General features: G+C 36.5%; 1 protein-coding gene and 1 pseudogene across 2 annotated transcripts; one reads left to right on the top strand and one right to left on the bottom strand.

Moving 5' to 3' along the window:
- Positions 1-584: 584 nt before the first annotated feature.
- LOC311605055 (ATP synthase subunit f, mitochondrial-like) lies at positions 585-3,990 on the bottom strand (annotated as a pseudogene). The gene is made up of 2 exons: positions 3,942-3,990; positions 585-880 (listed from the first exon to the last, which is right to left on the bottom strand). The product of its transcript is annotated as an ATP synthase subunit f, mitochondrial-like (transcript).
- Positions 3,991-9,456: 5,466 nt separating this feature from the next.
- Positions 9,457-10,422, top strand: LOC311605053 (olfactory receptor 2T2; the record flags this gene model as incomplete). Its single annotated transcript, XM_084795342.1, has 1 exon — positions 9,457-10,422. One exon carries the CDS (start codon positions 9,457-9,459, stop codon positions 10,420-10,422), a length of 966 nt encoding a protein of 321 aa, XP_084651468.1.
- Positions 10,423-21,059: the final 10,637 nt, after the last annotated feature.

Here is a 21,059-nt window from a genome sequence, read left to right as displayed (position 1 = left end):
ATACAGTTTAGTCTTTAAATCTTGAAAAGTATTGTTCAACCATTTTTTTCAAGTTGATACATTTTAATCTGCAGGGAAGCTTATTAAGGACCAGTATGTTCTAAAAGAGGCTTCTTAAGATTCAGTAAGTAAACAACTCAGAATATTCTGGAAGTACCTGAAGCTTACAAGATACACTGGGACCCCTCCTACCTGGAAGAGGCAAACCAGCCAAGTTTCTTAGAAGACAGAGACCAATTGAACTCCCTGGGAGATTCTTGGACTAGCTTAGCTGCCTAGAAGAGACACTCCCTGACCTGTAGAGATCTTTGTAAGCTATGCAGTGAGTGCCAGGGTTGTTCTATTTTCTTTTTCTTCTTCTTCTTCTTCTTCTTCTTCTTCTTCTTCTTCTTCTTCTTCTTCTCCTCCTCCTCCTCCTCCTCCTCCTCCTCCTCCTCCTCCTCCTCCTTCTTCTTCTTCTTCTTTTTCTTCTTCTTCTTCTTCCCAGTCAGTCACCTTTTGTTGGACACTAGTTCTCAAGATATGAAAATTCAGCCACAGTCAAATTCTTCATGGAAGGGACTGGGGCAGGCAGTTATGCTCAGTCAGGCAGTGCCTTCCATGATGACCCCTCTTCCGTGGTACTTCTGTCGCCATTCATATTTGAGTTCCTTGTAAGAAATGCAGTAGCTAAAAACCACATAGGCTGTCAGCACCATGTTAATCCCAAGATACTACCTTTCTAAACATTGATGTACTTGTTGTAATACTGGTTATAACCTCTCTGGAAGGCTCCTGTAATCCCACTGCGGGGTGAAATTCCACATCAGTATCCAGTGTGGCAGCTCCCCAAGTTTAACTTCCAAGTTTAGCTTCTTCTCCTTCAGTGGCATGAGCGATGCTATCTTTCAATCCTGGTGTCTGCAAAACTGTGTTCTAGTTTTCATGAGCCATCACATACAATAGAGTGGACTTTTGATAATGCAACCACCATATTGAGTATTTTTGCTCCTTTAGGTAACCTCTTACCCATACTCATGTAAGTATCCCTAATACAAGTCATTGGTTTACTAAGTTGGACTTTCGTGGTTATCCTTACTTTGGTTTGATTTTGGTTCCCTCTCATGAGTAAGTAGATGTTTATTATGTCTCTCCAGAAATAGTATCACACAACAGCAAGGACCAGATTCCCAATTTGTGGCTATCTTTGTCTGCCATGTCAGCTACTGTCACTGATATCTCACAGCACAATCTCAAGAAAATAAAGAAAAGATTATTTTCTTTAATTTTTATAAAAATGTTAAGTGCATACTAGAGATGATCATAGAGTTTCTGCACATGAAGTAAATATGATAATGCAATATATATCAAAACAGACTCACACCATTTAAACTTAACATCCACCAATTATGGACTCTGATGAGCTCAGAAATGACTGGATTGTACCAAAGCACTTTATTCAGCAGGTGAGAAAACATCTAAGAACACCTTGAACATCAAAGAACATCTAGAACTCATTCAAAGACACACAGAATGTAATAGAATTATGGATACAATTCAAATATATCCGCCTCAGTTTAAGTCTCTTCAGCATTTCCCCTGAACCTTTAAAAACTGTTTATCAACATGGTTCATAAGTTTCTACATTTCTCAGAATGATATTCTGTGAAATCTTCTTGTCTCAGGTCTTTAACTAACCTCATGGTTACCTTTTGTCACAGACCCACTGGCATGTGTATCCTTCTTTCAGAGGTATAAGAAGAAATGTATGAAGCAGCTTCTTAAGTTTTTCATGATACACAGCAGGAATATTTTTCAAATGAGGATTCACATTTGAATTGTGAAGGTATATAAAATTATTTAAAACCAAACACCCGGTTTTCAAAGTTATTTTTAAATTGTAGGCTTCTATTTATTTCTATTTCCATGCAAATGTCACTGCTGAAAAAGGGAGTAAGAAATGAGATATTGAAAAGAGAGCAAGAAAAGAAACATGATCAAGAAATGTGAACAAGATTGTGGCATCTTAAATTGCCCATAATGTACCAAAATCTTGGGCTAGTATACTTTAATATAAAAATTAAGCTCAACACTAGACAAAAAAATTATGACATATGATTTAGAAACACATACCAGTCAATTGTATGTTCATTGGTCTGTGGTTTGATTTAGAAAAATTGTTGACAATAATAGTAGAAGCTTGGTCTAATTGGTCCAGATGCATTTCTCTGCTAACTCCAGATATGATGATTATAGACATGTGTTGCTCTGTGATACATGAAAGTGACTATTGCCCAGAACCTAAACTCCTTGGTGGTTGTAGCCTTCACAGTTATTGCCAGAGCAATACAACAATGCAGAATCAGGAGGATAAATATCCAGGTGTAACCACCTGTAGCTTTTTAAAGAGCAACAGTACATTGGACAAGATAGATTGAAGTTAATCCAACAAATAGTGGAAGGATCTTTTTCATTTCTGGATAACCTGTAAAATTATTGTTAGAAAGAATTAGTAACTGTGTAACACTGTAAGCAAGCACATATACACGCATAGTTTTTCATTTGCTTTTCTCCCTCCTCTGTAATGTAGGGGGTAAAGTTATAAAGCCTGTGTCTAGTGGATCAGCACTATGTAGAAGTCACATAAGTAGTACAGCCATCACCAGACTGAGTGAGCAAAAAACATTCGATCATGGTGTTCATCATTTTCATCAAACCAGAGAGATTCCAAGGTTAGAAAATAGCTTCTATGATGAAATATCAAGAATTAATGCCAGCTCTCACTTGGGGAAAGAACAACCTGGCAGGTAGAGCAATGCATTCTCCAAAGCACAAGGCACCCGGGTGATTAATGACCCAGAGCTTCCTCATGGGGCTTGAGCAATCCACTCTCCATGAAAGTTAACCTTGACTTAGCCTCGCTTTCATGACCAGGTATTTAAGACATCTGCCTCCCACTGCTAAGTCTCACTAAGCCCTGGGCTCACCAGCTTGAGGTAAGATCTTGGACTTTTATGGAAAAATAAGAAGGTATCACTAACGTACAAAGATTCTTTCTCTGAATGTCGTTGACACTAGTAGAAGCTGTAGTCACCTTCTATGATGCAAACAAAAGCAGTACCCATTTTAATACTGAGAGGACCAAGTGCATACACTTACTCCTTGGCAAGATTATGAAATAGCAATGTTTAACTTGACAAGGGGATAAAAGAAATATGAGAATAAGTGCAGAAATACATTACTTTATAGAAAATTGGGATATAAGGGGCTGGAATGATGGCTGAGCAATAAAGAATACTTGGTAATTTTCCAGAGGACCAAAGTTTAGTTCCCAGCACCCATGTCAGGCAGCTCATAACTGCCTGTAACTGCAATTCCTGGGAATCCAGTCCCTTTTTCTGGCCTCCACTGGCACCCCCACGAATATGGCATACACTCACATAGACATAAATAAAAATATTTTTAGAAACTTATTTTTTAAGCGCTAATGCTTAAAAGAGCACAGCTAATATTCATCACTGGAAGTTCTCAGACAGTTATGCTTAGCTGGCAAGAGTGGAACAGCACACGTGGCCCCTTTGAATAACGTTAATTAGAATGCTGTTTCTATGTACGTAGGTGGTTATTAAGAAGAATTTTATGTGCTTGGAGGAAGATACAGAAGTTGAATACTGTCTTTTCCAATTGGATCCTTTTTTAAAATTTTATTTTCTTCCCCGTACCTTGATGTCAAACACTGTCACTATGAATAGATGACATTCACCAAGAAACCCCAAGAAGGCATATTGTGTCATCTGGAAGTCTACCCAATTGAGTGAGTCAGTATCGTGCAGTGATGGTTACATGCTGGAAGCTTAGACTGCAGGGTGCAATGGTGGCACTGTGTGTGTGGAACCCTAGGTCTCTGCTTTGCCTCTCTCCCTTTCACTGCTGCTCCTGTGAAATCGCTCCTTCCCTCTCACCTTCCAGCTGCCTTCCTTCAGGAACAGCGCAGTGGACTCGCTGGTCCATATGCCACAAACATGCTTTGATTTCTATTTGCCACCATACTACCTGATGACACTGCTCAGAAATTTATCTCTGTGTACTGAAACCATAGTCCTTCTATGTTCATTGATATTTTCTGATCAATTACCATCTGAAACAGAAACACACAATCTTACCCACATGCCACCATCATATTGACTTTTAGAAGACAAATCATCTCTGACACTTTCACGTTTAATTTTCCACTTTGACAATTTCTAAATTGACTGTGAAGGTTATGATACAGAGAGATAGCAGTGCACTTCTGACTGAATCACCGTGTACTGCAGTGAGTATAGCAACTCTAGGGAGCATTTTTGGAGATGTATGGTGATACAAAATGGGTTCTTCATGTATAAACACAAAGAAATTCGTATAGAGAAGCAAGAGTAAGAATAGAAGAAAGTGTAAACAGACATAGCTCGTGTGGCTGTTAAACACTTACTGTTAGTACCTTGTGTCTGTGATGTTGCTTTCAAGACTACCCTGACTATCCTCAAATAACTGTTTTGTTGCTGTTTCTCACTGGAAGAACGCACATGCACACCCCATTTTTCAGTATTTTAGACAGTCTGCCAGCTTTTATCCTGGTTTCACTTCCCCACACCCTGCATCTGAAGGTCTCTTCTCAGCTGTTTTTGAATTAACTTACCCCATGCCTCCCCCACGCCTATTTCCACCTGTGCTCTTGCACACCTTGCCTGGTTGAGCTGGTTGCTGTCTTCTCTTGTTTCCTAAGGCTGCTGTTCCAAAGAAGCAATCGCTTCATTCTCCTCATATGTCTTATCATTTTAAGGTATCTCAGCCTCTAATGCCAGGCTGAGTTCTTCAGATAAAGCCTATAGCAGATGTGGGTGGTAATGAGTAGCACTTTCACACTTTCTCACTTTCTACAATGTAAATATGTGATGCGTCTAGCGTGCCTGTGGCATGCCCTAGCTTGTTTAGTGAATATTCTGCTACAACTCTCCATTTCTCCTTTGATGTCTCTTTGGGTCATTGTGTCTTTCACATCTTTGCCTTCTTTCTTTTTGTAACTTTTATCTAAAGCACATGTATACATGTATACCAAATGCAACCTTTGGTCAACTTTTTCCTACTCAGAAATTAACAACCCTATTTAAAGCAATGCGATACAGTTTAATCCTTTTCCTGAAAAAAAAAAAAAGAATGAGTTTCAGAGACATATGCCTATCATGCTATTCCTATGTTAAATTTATAGCTCCATATAGCACAGATACGTGAGCAGCTTCTGCCATGCTATTTCTCTCCCTCTCTCTCTCTCTCTCTGACTAAGAACATATTAACAAAATATGTCTCTAGAAATTTTCATTACATCTACTATTTGGTTTAATAAGTATCATTGGTATATATTGTATTTCTCAAACTTTATCAAATACTCCTTAGGGAAACTGTCATGGTGGTGGATCTTTGTAGATCACCAGTGTGAGGTACAGTGCCTTGAACATAGAAGGTGTTTGCACACAGGGCATTTATTTCACCTCTGAGAAACACTAGAAACCTTCCTCTGAAAGTGTTTCAGGAACAATGGACCAGGCAAGCACATTCTCAGCTTTCTGGTCACATGAATGGCAGGCCCTAGCAGAAAACTTCTCACTGCTCCTGGAGTCCTGGGTACCTGAGGAAGTCTGTCAGAGGAGTTGGTATAAATTCCTGAAGGGATATCATCTGTACTCACTTGAAGGATACTTCTTTTAAGGTATAGCAAGTGATGATCACTTACTTTGACTGGATTTTTGTGACACTGCTAAGCCATGCTGTCCTGAACTTTGTCCCTGCAGAGAAACCTTCCTCATTCTTATGACCTCTTCTCCCCATGGGGATGACCATTGGTACTAAATGCCTCTCACAAGGCTCTGCCATTCTTTTCAGCTATAAACCCAACCATCTTGACATCAGACATTGAGAGTCCCAGGTACAGCTTCCTCCACATTTGGCTTACTTCCCCAGTTCTACTCAGTACTGTTTGAGTAGGTGCCTGTGTGACACTGGCCTAACCAGCTCCCAAACAGCAAAAAACAAACAAACAAAACAAAACAAACAAACAAAAAAGCGACCATAAAGTCAAGCAGATGAAAAATCTTTATTTATTCTTTGTTGTTGCTTCTGTTTTCTCTTTTTCCTTTTATCTCATCTTTCTAGTTTTTAGAAGACTATAATTAGTGAGGAAAATAGGAGAGAACACTCGGGCCTTGAGAAATTAAAAATGAATATCAAGAAGGCAAGTTTACTTAACAGGTAGTGAAGAACAGGGTTTTCTTAAAGGATAAACAAGAAAGACAACATTAAACAAGCATGTCAGCTCTGATTTCTGAAGTAGAACTCTAGGAACATATGTAAACAGAACTAATGCACAGAAATCTTTGCTCATAATACAGACACACAAACTCAATAAGTATCTGTTGTCCTGAGCAAGATGTATTAGTAACACAGTCAAGTGTATGCTTTCTTTTAATGTCACATTTTATTAAGTAGGAATACATTTTCGAGCTACATAAATTTTATTAGTTTTAACTCACCAAACATTCTTGATTTAACTTGGCACTCATGATCACTAGCAATTATGGGTTCTTTTATTCTATTCCTATCTTAGTTGCTAATTAACTAATTTGAGATCTCATACCATAGTTTGCATAATTATAGGTTACAGAACAAGTATGGAAGGGACAAAAACCTTGGAGATCTCAGGAGGCTTCCTGTAGGCAACATAGATGTAAGCAGAGTGTGTGTAAGTTACCCCAGTGAGTCAGTAATAAACCATTCACAGAACTCCTCCGCTAAAGCCTGCTAAAGCACAAGGCTGGTTTTAGGTGCAATTGTTGGGCCAGGTGCAGAACTGCTGGAAGTTCAAGTAATATGTCAGCCAAGTAACCATGCTGAGCTAAAGACCTGGTCAGAGGCTTAGTAGGCTTCAATTTTGTGAAGTATACCAGATGGCTCAATGAAATCCCTACGGCAAGTGGTTGGGCGCCACTGTCTCTAAGTGTGGGGTGTCTAGAAGGATCTGAAATATTTTTAATACAGTGTATAGTATGATCTGAATCTTTACACAAAATTCCCTAGTTGGTATACCTATGCAAAAGCAATTTCTTCTTTTTCTAGGTTATTTTTAACTTGAATTTGTTAACAAATGCTTGCTATTTCAGTTTTATTTAGAATATATTTTAAATGGATAAGAGGAAGATGATTTGGCAATACCAATAATTAACACATGAAATCTACAATTTTGCCAAAAAACCGCAAAGATTTTTTGGTCAAAATAATATTGGCTGCCTGTCTGAGTCTTTTGATTTCCAACTAGTCATTACACAAACCCTTTAAGTGGAGCTTCAGTTTTCAATGATTTAAATATAGTTTCTTTACCAGTGGCTCACATCCAGATTCATATGTTAAAGGGGACAAAATCTGGTTTTTAATCAATCTTGGCATGAATTAAAATTTCATACTCAGAGTTTGCCCCCTTCATTGACTCATAATATGTGCCAAATATATAATATATTTTATTTTAATCAAGATAATAAATTTATAATTAATAGTTATTATATCCTGATCATTAATTATAATTAAATATAATTATAGCTTAATTAAATGTAATAAGTATGTTAATTATTAAATAATAATTAACTTACAATTAATATACTTTATATACTATATATATTAGCACATACTAACAAAAATACAAGTATATCTAAATTATGTATTATTTTACATACGTATGGTTCTTTGGAAGTTTTTTTATGAAATGGCATGCCATGGTTTGCTATATTTATTTTTATATGACCGTTTCTCAGTTTCTTTGTTAGCATGGCTATCATACAAATAATTGAGACTGCTTTATATTATTATTAACAAGTTTCACAGCATAGAGAAGTTATTACTCTATTCTTAACACTTTAAGCTACTTTGGCTTCCTCCCAGCTTACATCCCAGGGATACTGAGATATTTGCACTTCGTAGCTTTCCTGATCCAGCTCCCTTCTCTTGATGTCTTCTTGGACCTCTGCTCCTGGCAGAGTCCCTTACTTCCTCTTCTAACTCCTTCTCCCCTGACTGACAAGAAGTCTATCCCTATTCTCTCTCCTGCTCTGCAAGCTGCTTTATTGGCATACCATGGGACAATTGGAGAGCAATGTTTCCACAGCTCCTGAGATAGGAGATTCTCAAAACAAGGATTGCAACCAGATATGGGGGGGTAAAGAAATGAGTTTTTGAATTACACAATAACCTTATGCATACAATGCTATAATAATAAAACTTGACAATACATCCCTTGATATTCACTGAACATATTGAAGAAGAGCACATTCGTATTCCTGGATGGGGAAAGCATGAGAATCTAAATATAATTCAAAGGAGTTTTTAACCTTTTGATATTTTCCCATTTTGACTAAGGAGTTACTTTATTTATAAACATTAAAGACCAAAAATAGATAAAAATTCAAAAATAAAGCAGGAGGGAAAGCCCTGTTAACAATAGATCACATTTGCACAAGCTTAGAACACCCTCTCAAGGAAATTGGCTAATCTTTTGACAGGACAATAATTTAAGAGAAAAATATGTTTTTTAAAAAATGTAATGATGAAGCGTTTATCACAAATCATTGCTGATTTTATGGTGTCAGTCAGAAAGACCACTATAATGAGGAACCTAAAGCACTGCTTCCTAAGGAGAGTTTCTAGAGACCCCGACCTGAGGATTTTAACCCCATGTGGTCTTCTAAGAACAAGCAGAAATTAGTCCTTAAAGTATTCACATCTAAGCCAAGAATCTTCTCTAGAGCATAACATCATATGATCAGACAGTGTGAAGCTAACTCTCATAGGAAGTTGTCTTCACTGGCTTGTTAACCTGATGTCCCAAACTTATTCATAGATATGTAATAATTCTCATAACAAAAAATGATTTTTTGTTTAAAAACTTGATTATATGTTCATATCACAACAATATCTTTAGTTGCAAATATTATTTGTATAAGACATTAACACTTAATTATTTTATCAGGTGAAAAAATATTATTGAAGCAATAATGGTTGCAAGGATATAGTGAGTATAGTGTAGCTACCAATGGTGTAGAAAATTCAATATGGATAATGAGATTACAAGAATTATGTAGAATATGGTTCAAAATACAAGAAAAATACCAAGAGAAGTACTACTATTGGTGGTTACATTTACTTCTTTCATCCAACTTAGAAGGTTTGGATCCATGATGAGCCATTGGAACTGGTGGATTTGAGTTTAGACTTTGATTTGTGTAACGCTTTGTTCAGGCAAGGAGTTAAGAAGATTCTGAGGTGAACAGTCTTTCCTTCTTTAGTATTGCTTTGAACATGGCTAATAGCAAGTGCTTCCCAAGTACAAAAATAATAATTAGTTGACACACCAATTTTATATCTCTACAGACAACAGTGCTGCCATGCACTATCAAAATGAAGGCTGTTTACCAGAACTCCACTGACTTTATCCTCCTGGGCCTCATCACCCACCCAACATTTCCTGGGCTGATCTTCGCTGTGGTTTTCTCCATCTTTGTGGTGGCTGTAACAGCCAACTTAGTCATGATTATGCTCATCCGTGTCGATTCTCGTCTTCACACACCCATGTACTTTTTGCTCAGCCAGTTATCCATCATGGATACTGTCTACATCTGTATCACTGTTCCCAAGATGCTCCAAGATCTCCTGTCCAAAGAAAAGACCATTTCCTTTCTGGGATGTGCACTGCAAATATTTCTCTACCTAACACTGATTGGTGGGGAGTTTTTCCTGCTGGGCCTCATGGCCTATGACAGGTTTGTGGCTGTGTGCAACCCTCTACGGTACCCCATAGTCATGAGTCCCAGGGTTTGTCTGTTTATGGTGCTGGGATCCTGGGCTGGTGGATCTTTGGATGGATTCATGCTGACACCTGTTACAATGAGCTTTCCCTACTGTGGCTCCCGAGAGATCAACCACTTTTTCTGTGAGATCCCAGCTGTGCTGAAGCTATCCTGCACAGACACATCACTCTATGAAACCTTGATGTACACATGCTGTGTGCTGATGCTACTCATCCCAATATCTTTCATCTCGGTCTCCTATACACGCATCCTCATCACTGTCTACCACATGAGCTCTGCGGAGGGCCGGCGTAAAGCCTTCACCACGTGTTCCTCCCACATCATAGTAGTGAGCATTTTCTATGGGGCAGCCTTTTATACCAATGTACTGCCTCATTCCTACCACACACCTGAGAAAGATAAGGTGGTGTCAGCCTTCTACACCATCCTCACTCCCATGCTAAACCCACTCATATACAGTTTGAGGAACAGAGAAGTGGCTGCAGCTCTGAGAAAAGTCCTAAGAAAGCACGCCTCCCAGAGATTACGAGTGAGCCATGTGCCTGGAAAATACTAGCAGGATGTAGCCAGTACTCCTGTGTGGATGCCATAACCTTTATATAAAATACTCTTTGTTCTGCTCCGCATCATTTCAATAATCTAAAATTATCACCAAGAAAAATCACTCTGTCATTATAATCACTAATGCAGCTGGGTGTGGTGGCGCGAGCCTTTAATCCTAGCATGTGGGAGGCAGAGGCAGAGGCAGATGGATTGCTGTGAGTTTGAGGCCAGTCTGTTATACAACGTGAATTCAGGACAGCCAAGGCCAGAGAGAGAGAGAGAGAGAGAGAGAGAGAGAGAGAGAGAGAGAGAGAGAGAGAGAGAGAGAGAGAGAAACCTGGTCTTGGGGGTGGGGTGGAGAATGGAATATGATATCAAAGGCAGAGAGTTCTCAACATTACTGACATTCTTGTATGTATTCAGCAGCAAAATGTTCCAGTGGTTTTAGACAATCAGCACTGCGAATCTTCCCAGGCAAGATGAACATCCTTCTGAAGTGCCCTGTACTGTTATCTTTATGTGTAGCATTTGGCCATATGTTCTTTGTGTCTGCATTAATTATGAATGTCTTTGAGAAGGAATGGAGCCTACAATTCTACTCATGCTAATTTGTATGCTAGAATTGAATAATCGCAACTATCCTGGCCAGGCTTTAAATGGAAATTTCTGGAATTTCTTTCCTAGTTCTTGAGGATTTAATTTTAAATAAAACATCAGACATTAAATATAAATTAAAGATTTTCTAGTGATGACAATGTAATTTTATTTTAAGAGTCAGAAAACCAAGATGCCTGGTTTGAGATATGCTGCATACATGAAATCTTAACAATATATTTGTCTAAACAAGGCATGCATCATGGTCACACTAATCAACATGCCAATGTGGATGTGGAGAATTTAACATTACCCTATGTCCAGATGAAGAGATACAGGTAGCCAATGGCTGAGAGAGGAAGAATTATTTATCCGTTGGGACAAGCCTAATAGATTATCAACTTCCGTGTGGTCATCTCTAAACACATGTACATACAAAGAACTCTAAATTGACTTAGTAGGTTATATATGCATACACACACACACATAGAAGTAACACTAAGACAAATGGTCCGAAATTTAAAAGAGAATAAGGGACATGGGATTAGTTGATGAAGGAGGTAGGGGTGGAAATTGTATAGATACATATGATATTATAAACTATTTAAAATTAAAAGGCAAAAGAAAGCCCACCATGTTTTGTCTCTAAGAAACATACCACACTACCAAAGATATATACCACGTTAGGATTAAAGGATAAAGAGGATACTCCAAGATAATGAAACTAATAAAGAAATCAGGTGTATCTGTTGTAATATTTGATAAAACTAGACTTCAAACTGAAAATATAAGAGACAAAGAATGTCTCTTTATATTCATCAAGAAGACAATATTCATCATGTTGGTATTATAATTCTGAACATGTATGCACCCAACATAGGAACTCCTAATTTCATAAATAACACTCCATGTAAGACAAAGATTAATACAACATAGTGATAGTGAGTGACTGCAGTACCTTCCTCTCACAAATAAACAGGTCATTCAAACAAAAACTTAAGAGAAACATTAGAGTTAAATGACAATGAGTCAAATTTCCTAATATAAATCTACAGAACATTGTACCCAAACACTAAGGAGCACACAAAGTCATAACAAAAAGAAGACTACCAGCCAATATTCTTCATAAACATAGATGCAAAAATTCTCAATAAAATACTTGCAAATCAAATACAGGCATATATCAAATATGTAACCCACTACAGTCAAGTTAGCTTTACCCCAGAGATGAAGACTTGCTTCAAAATCAGATAAATGAACTTAAAAACAATGTGCTATCTCAATGATACAAAGAAGAGTTTAATGAAACTCAACATGACATTATATTAAAAGCCTTAGAGAGGGTGGGACCAGAGTATACCTAAACATAATAAAGGCTATATATGAAAACTCCACACCCAACACCGTACTATAGGAACCAACACCAAAATATAGGAAAATGAAATAGCTCATATCTAATGGATAGTAACATCAATAGAAGCTACATAATGTACACAAACTAATGGAGATTAATCAACACAGTATTGAATGACAAATAGTTCACTGAAGAAATCAAGAAGATTTTTTTTAATTGCAAGAGTTGAAAGAAAATCTAAATCTAAGTATCAAAATATCAATTATGACACAATTAAGATATCTGGAGTGATTTGAATGAAAATGGTTCCCACTAGCTGATATACTTACTACTTGGTCTCCAGCTAATAGAACTGTTCGGGAAGTAGTAGGAGATACAGCCTTGTTGGAGAAGGCGTGTCACTGGGGATGGGTTTTAGGTTTCAAAAGTCTATGCCTTTCCCAGGTGCCTCTCTCAGTCCTTTGTGCTTATGGATCAGATGTGAGCTCTGAATTACTGCTCCAGCACCTTGTCGGCCTGCCATGCATGCTTCTCACCATAATGGTCATAGATTCTAACTCTGGGAACTTTGAGCTCCAACTTTAAAGCTTCTGTTATAAGTTGTCTTTGTCATGATGTTTTGTCATTGTCATAGAAAAGTAACTAAGACAGAAATTGGTTTTAAGAGTGGAGTATTTCTGTGACAGGTGTGATGGCACTGTTTTTGTGGAAGACTTAGAGATTTTGAATTAGGAAAGCTACACTGAATGCTGTAATTGGGATACTAATTGGCCATCCTACTGGGGGAATGGAATAAAATACTTTGAGAGCAATGTAGACTATGGTGGCTCAGCTCAAGAGGTTTCGGAATGGAACAATATTAGCAACTGGGCTGGAGATGATACTTTTGATTTTTTTTTCAAAGAACATGCTGCTTTTTTTGCTCTTATCTTAAGATCTGTCTAAAGGTAAATCAAAATTTTTTGAGCTAATATCATTGTCAGAGAAGATTTCAAAACAGTCTCATACTGACACCATCACATAGTTATTAACATTCACTCTTATGCAGATTTATATTAAAAAGATCAATCAGGGAAAAAAGAAGTACAAAAGTGTATAGTTTAAGGAGAAAAATATAACGAGAAATTTTAATGTTGTTAACAAGGCTTTTGCTAAAGAGCATAAGGGGTGGTCTTACACAAATATAACTAAAGGCAATACTCCACCCAGTTAACCTTGAAATTTATGAAAGGAAAGACCTAAGGGATTTCCTATTCCTAAAAAGCAAGGAAAGCTTATACAAATGTGATTCAAGAAGGTTAAGCTCCACCCCAAGCAGTCAGCATGAACTTGGCACCATAGGCTACACGGTTCTAGATTCATGAAGAAAACAAGAATACAGGAGTAAAGAAGCCAAAGAATCTTCTGTGGTTATGTAAATCTTCTGAGGCTAGACACATGACAAGGGAGTTCTTTCATGGAGACCCTGAGAGACCATTATGTGAAGCTGTGGAAGTGAAGCCTGGATTGCATTAGAGACCTCAAATTTTAGCAATGCCATATCTGTGAGATATATGCCAAAGAGAGCTGAAGACAGCCCAAAGAGGGAACTGTGTTGCAGTTGGCAAAGCTGGAAGTGTGGCACAATCTAAACCCTTTGATAGCAAATGAAGAGCTATAGGATTTGGAATTTGTCTTGCTGGGTTTTGTCTTGTGGTACAATATTTTCACACTATGTCCCCATTTCTCACTTTTAGAACAGTAATGAATATTGTGTACCACTATATGTTGGAAGTATGTAATCTGCTTTTTAAGTTTTCAGATGGTTACAATGAAGAGAATAACAGGATTGTGTCTACTCTTTGCAAGTCAATATGACACGTGAAGTCTTAGTTATATAAACTCAAGAGAAGGAATAAAAAAGATACAAATAAAGAAAGAAACAAATCGAAGTATCTCTTTCTGCAGAAGATACGAGTCTATACATAAGAGACCCTAATATTCAAACCCAAACCTTCAGTGTTGATAAACATGTTCAGCAAAGTGTCACAATACAAATTTAACACACATGCCATTACTACACAATAATGATAGACATGTTGAAAGGAGAATTAGCTAAACAACCCCATTCCTTGTAGCTCAAACTACTTTGAAATAAACCTAGCCAATAAAAGAAAATAGCTCTACATCTTTGAGACGTTGAAGAAAGAAGTTGAAGAATGCATTTAAAGGTAGAAAGACTTCCCAAGTTCATGTATCAAAAGAATGAATCTTGTAAAAATGTCCATCCTAACACAACTCAAAAATTCAATACAATTATAGTCAAGATTCCAGTGCTATCTTTGCATACAGAAAAAACATCCCAAAACTTTATATGGTAGCACAATAGATCAAGAATTGACAAAGCAGCTCAGAACAAAAAATATACTTCATGAAGTATTATAATACCTAATTTTAAATTTTACTAAATAGCTATCATAATAAAATTATCTTATTATTGGTAAAAAGCAGACATGTAAATAAACAAAATAGAATAAAAGATATAAGTTTATAAAACTATAACTCAATGACTTTTTACAAAGATACTGTAATATTCATTGAAGGAGTCACAGTATCTTCAACAAATGATACCAAATAAGCAATACTTTTCAAAATAGTCTCAAAAAATATTTTGTAACAACTCTATCCAAGCAAATAAAATACTTGTACAATTAAAAACTTGAAGGCATTAAAAATATTGTAGCCATCAGAAGATATAAAATATTCCCCTATGCTCATGAATCAATAAGATTAATGTTGTGAAAATGGCTACCAAATCAAAAGCAATCCACAGAGTCAATGCAATCATCTTCAAAACTTTGTCACAACTCTTTAAAAATATTGAAAAATAATAGCCATTCAACTTCATGGGGAAACACACACACACAAAAACTAGTATAGGTAAAATAATCCTGAATGCTAAAGAAGGTATTACATCCCAAATTTCAAATTGCATCACAGTGCTGTTGTAATTTTTAAAAGCATGATATTGGCATAAGAAAAATGTTGATCAATAGAATCAAACTGAGAACCCACACATGAACTTTGAAAGCGACCATGGTGACTGTCCTACAACAGGTGCCCTTGGAAGCAATAGTGGCACACATGTTATGGCAATAGCCAATCATTTATTTTTTGGTTAGAGTTTAGGTCCATCTCTTGAGATGGAACTCATATATGACACTGCTAATGAAACAAAAAGCATGAAATTAGATGGTTGTGGTAGTTTGAATGAAAATGGTCCTCATAGGCTCATGGGGAGCGGCACTGTTTGAAAGGATAAGGATGTGTGGCCCTGTTGGAGCAGGTGAGGCCTTATTGGAAGAAGTATGTCACTTGAGGTAGGCTTTGAAGTTTCTGAAGAAGCTCAAGCCAAGCCCAGTGGCTCATTCTCTCTTCCTCTGCCTGATGATCCAGATGTAGAACTCTAGTCTCCTTCTACAGCACCATGTCTGCCTATGTGCTGCCATGCTTTCAACCCTGACAATAATGGACTAAACCTCTGAACCTGTAAGCAAGCTCTAACTAAATGTTTTCCTTTGTATGACTTACTGTGGTCATGGCATTGCTTCACAGCAATAAAAACCATAACTAAAACATTGGTCACGGGCCCTATGGAAAAACGTATTACTATATTCTGATAAATGAACATAACAATAAGTGACTTCTAGCGACATATGGCTATTCCCATATATTGGTGCAGTCCTCATCAGAGAAGCTTTTGCTGCCAGTAGATGGGAATTAATAAAGAGACAGTGTGAAGAGTGTGAGGAATTTTGGAGCACTCATCTTTACATGGGTTATATCTACCACACATCCCAATCAAGGCTAGGGTCCCATGTGGAAGAGGACATAGAAAGGACATTGTAATAGTCTGAGGTTGTGGACAACTTTGAGGAAACAGCATTGTCCATACACAATAGGAATGAGGCACATATGAACTCACAGAGACTCTGAAAGCCACTCAAGACGTGTGCAGGTTCAGAAAAGACAAAATCCCAGCATATAGAAAAAGTCCCACCTCTAACCAAGAAGCTATTTGCAATGATAGCTTCTTGGAGAGAGAAATATCAGTTTCCCTCATTGGAGTTACTGATAATATCAACCATACTCCATGGAAAGGCCCATGCTTAGGAGTAATTGGCCAACATAAACCAGATTCTATTTTCAGGCTTTCATTTTAAGAGAAAAAAATGTCAATTTGTGTGTATATGTAAAGCTCTAAGAGAAGTTGGGAGAGGAGAAAGAATATGATCAAAATATGTGAAAATTTTTAATTAAAACAAGCTGGTGTGTAAGGTATGCGCTATGGTTTGGAAGCATCGTGATTGAGAGTATGATTGGGTGTGTTCAAATGTGAAATATTATATAAGAAAGTATGAAAAGTATATAAGGCTGTGTTTGAGAATTTGTATGAGTGAGATTGAGTATCAAGTTATATGTAAAAGTGTCAGTGAGTGTACTTGAGTGTGTGTGTATGAGGATAAAAAAATGTAAGGATGAATGCTAGTGTGCAAGCTTTTGCACTGATGTGATTGTGTTTATACTGAGTTAGAGCTATGAGATTGTGGTAGACTACGCAAGGGTAAGAAGTTGTAAATTTTTTAAGTATTTAGTCATGTGAGCATTTCTAATTCTGGGAGTATGAAAGCATTTCATATACACAAGAGTGTGTAATAGTTTATGAGTTTGTGGGATTGCATATAAGTATGTGAATGCATGAGATGGAGAAAAATGTGTTGAGTTTGCAAGATAATTACAATGTGCTCAAAAGCAAAAATTAAAAAGCAATGTGCCTGAGAGAACTTGAAAGATTGTACAAAACTGTTCAAAACTGTGTGTCAGTGTGTTAGTGTGAAATTCTGAGTGTGAATGAGTGTACATAAATAGATGTCAACAAATAAGTGTGTGTCTGTGTATCTGTATGGATAAGTATGTCAATGGACAAGAATATATGAATGTTAAAGAGTAAATAAAGAACATGTATGTGTATGAAATTGTAATTGCATGAGTATATGACATGTATGATTGTACTGATTTATATTAGAATGTTTGCAGGTATGTGAGTGTGCAAGTTATGTCTGTGGAAGTATGTGAATGTGAATTAGTGCACTGGAGAGTTAATGAGTATGACTGAGATATGTGTCTGTATGTGTATGTGTGAGGATATGAGAGTGCACATATGAGTTTGCGATCACACATTTAAATTTTTATAAGAGTGTAAGCAAGTGTATCAGAGTATATGTACATACATATAAGTTAATACAAGAGTTCCAATAACATGCAAGAGTGTGTTATGATATGTGCCCAAGTGTGCAAGTGTGTTAGTGCATGAGTAAGATAATGTAATGCAAAGTGTGGAAGATAAAGTAAAATGTGTGTGTGCATAACTGTATAGATATTGGAGTGTGCAAGGGTTTACTGGGTATAAGCGCAAGTGCATATGTTAACTATGACCAATTTGGAGATTTTGTATTTGAGACTATTGTCTAAGAATGTGAGAATGCATAAAGGTAGTGTGAGTGTCTTGAATTTCTGGTTGGAAAAGAATGTGAAAATTTACAAGTGTTCAGGAGTATGTAGATGCTTTAGTATGGAAAATATGGAAAATATGACAGTGAGTACATGAGTATGTAGGTGAATTCCTAAATGTAAATAGGCAACTGCAATTGACTGTAAATGCATGCTTGTATGAGAATGTATTACTCTGTGCCTAGATTGTGTATTAGTGTGGACATGTGTGCACAAGTGTGTATATATATATATATATATATATATATATATATTAGTGCACATGAGTGTGTAAGGATATATGAGAATATATACAAATATGTAGAGATGGAAGTGTTTAAATACGAAACAACATGTGTAAATATAATTGTATCAGTGTGTAAGTGTACAAGTGTGTCATAATGTGTACTTTTTTCAGAGATTGTGAGTGTGTGAAGGTGTTAGAGCATTATGGGTATGGAAACTATGTAACTACAAACTACAAAACATGTGTTAGTGTGAAGATATGAGTGTAAAGTTATAAACATTTGATTGTATTAATGTGAGAACATATAAGAGAATGAAAGAATGTGAGGAAAAATGTCGGTGTGTGAGCATATGGGTGCTCAAGATTGTGTGTACATTCAAGATTGTTGAGTATGTGCTAAATCAGTAAGGTTTGTTTTGCAAGCATGTGTTTACATTTGACTAAAAGTGTGAATTGTATGTCTATGACTGTGATATATAGTTGCGTGCAAATTTATGCCTTTGATGTCATAAGGATGGATTTGGGCATGTAAAATGTATTTAAGACCTGAAAATAGAAATAGAAGCAATAAAGAAAACACAAACTGAGGAAATCCTGGAGATGGAAAACCTAGGTAAGAAAACAGAAACTATAGACTCAAGCATCATCAACAGAATACAAGAGATGGAAGAGAAAAATCTCAGGTGCAGAAGATATAATAGAAGAAATTGGTACATGTTAAATCTAAAAAGTTTTGAACACAAAACATCCAGGAAATCTGGAATACTATGAAAATACCAAATAAAATTAATAGGACTAGAAGAAGGAGAAGATTTCCAGCTCAAAGGCCCAGAAAATATCTTCAACAAAGTCATTGAAGAAAAATTGCCTAACCTACAGAAAGAGATGTTTATACATGTATAACCATTGAGATGTAATATGAGTAAATTAATAAAAATTTTAATTAAAAGAGGTAATTTGAAAAAAAACATATTCATTTCAGTAAAAAAAAAAAGAAGAAGAAGAAGAAGTTTTCGGAACACCAAATACATTGGATGAAAAAAGAGAATCCTCCCATTACATAATAATCAAAACACTAGATGTACAAAACAAAGAAAGAATATTAAAAGCCACAAGAGAAAAAGGCTAAGTAACATATAAAGGCAAAGTTATTAGAATTACATCAAACTTCTCAACAAAGACTTTAAAAGCTAGAAAGGCTTAGGCAGATGCCTTACAGTCTTGGAGAGACTAGATATGCCAGGCCAGACTACTATATACAGCAAAACTTTCAACAACCATAGATGGAGAAAACAAGATATTCCATGACAAAACCAAATTGAAATATTATTTTTCCACAAACCAAGTCCTACAGAGGATACTAGAAGAAAACCCCAACAACACAAACTCTGGTGCCCCATATTTTACCACATCCTCTGGATGGGGAGACCTGGTGGCACTCAGAGGAAGGATAGCGGGCTACCAAGAAGAGGCTTGATACCCTATGAGCATATACAGGGGGAGGAGGTCCCCCTCATTCACAGCCATAGGAGAGGGGAGTAAGGGGGAAATGGGAGGGAGGGAGGAATGGGAGTATACAGGGATGGGATAAAAATTTAGATGTAATATGAATAAATTAATAAAATATATTTTTAAAAAGAAGGTTAACTATACCCAGGAAAACACAGGAAATAAATTCACACAAACAAAACCAAAAGAAGAGAAACACACATGATCACCACCAACATCAAAAGAACAGGAATTAACAATCATTGTTCATTATTTCTCAACATCAATGGACTTAATTCCCCTATAAAAAGACACAGACTAACAGAGACAATGCAAAAATAGGATTCATCATTCTGCTGCATACAAGAAATACATCTCAGCAATAAAAATAGACTTTTACCCTCAGAGTAAAGGACTGGGAAAAAGTTTTCCAAACAAGTGGACCAAGAAGCAATCAGGATTAGCCATCCTAATATGTAATAGAGTAGATTTTCAACCAAAATTAATCAAAACAGAAGGCAAAGGACACTTCACACATTTCAGTTAAAAAATCCACCAAGATGATGCCTCAATTCTGAATATCTTTGCCCCAAATGTAAGGACACACACATTCATAAAAGAAATATCACTAAATATTAAACCACACTTCAAGCCATACAGGTTAATAGTGGGAGACTTCAAGACTCTACTTTCAGCAAACTGGCTGCATAAAAAATTAACTAAAGAAAATCAGTAGCCCTCCTTTATGTAAGTGATATCCAAGCTGATACAGAAATTATGGAAATAATACCCTTCACAATAGCAACAAATAATATAAAATATTTCAGTGTAACTCTAACTAAGCAAATGAAAGACCTATAAGACAAGTGTCTTAAGAAAGAAATTGAAGAAGATATCAGAAGATAGAAAGATCGCCCATGCTTGTGGATCAGTAGGATTAATATAGTAAAAATGGCCACCTTGCCAAAAGCAATCTATAGATTCAATGCAATTCCCATCTAAATGTCAACACAGTCTTACAGACTTTGAAACAGCAATTCTCAACTTCATATGGAAAAATAAATACCCAGTAGAGCTTATTTTTTAAAAGTCCTGTACAAAAACAAACAAAACAAACAAACAAACAAAACAAAACTTCTGAAGTTATCACCATCCCTGATTTCAAGCTGTACTCAGAGAAATAGTAGTAAAATAAAACACACATTGTATTGTCATAAAAACAGGTTGGTCAATGGAATTGAATCAAAGACACAGAAATAAACACCCACACCTACAGACATTTGATTTTTGACAAGCCAAAACTATACAATGGAAAAAAGAAAGCATCTTCAATAAATGGTGCTGGTCTGTGTGCCTGCATGAACAAGAATGCAAATAGATCCATATTCATTGTCCTGCACAAAACACAAGTCCAAGTGGATCAAAGACCCAGCATAAA

This window comes from Acomys minous, assembly GCF_964271855.1.
Source record: "Acomys minous genome assembly, chromosome: 9".
NCBI classification, from domain to species: domain Eukaryota; kingdom Metazoa; phylum Chordata; class Mammalia; order Rodentia; family Muridae; genus Acomys; species Acomys minous.
This window is presented reverse-complemented; position numbering and strand designations above follow the sequence as displayed.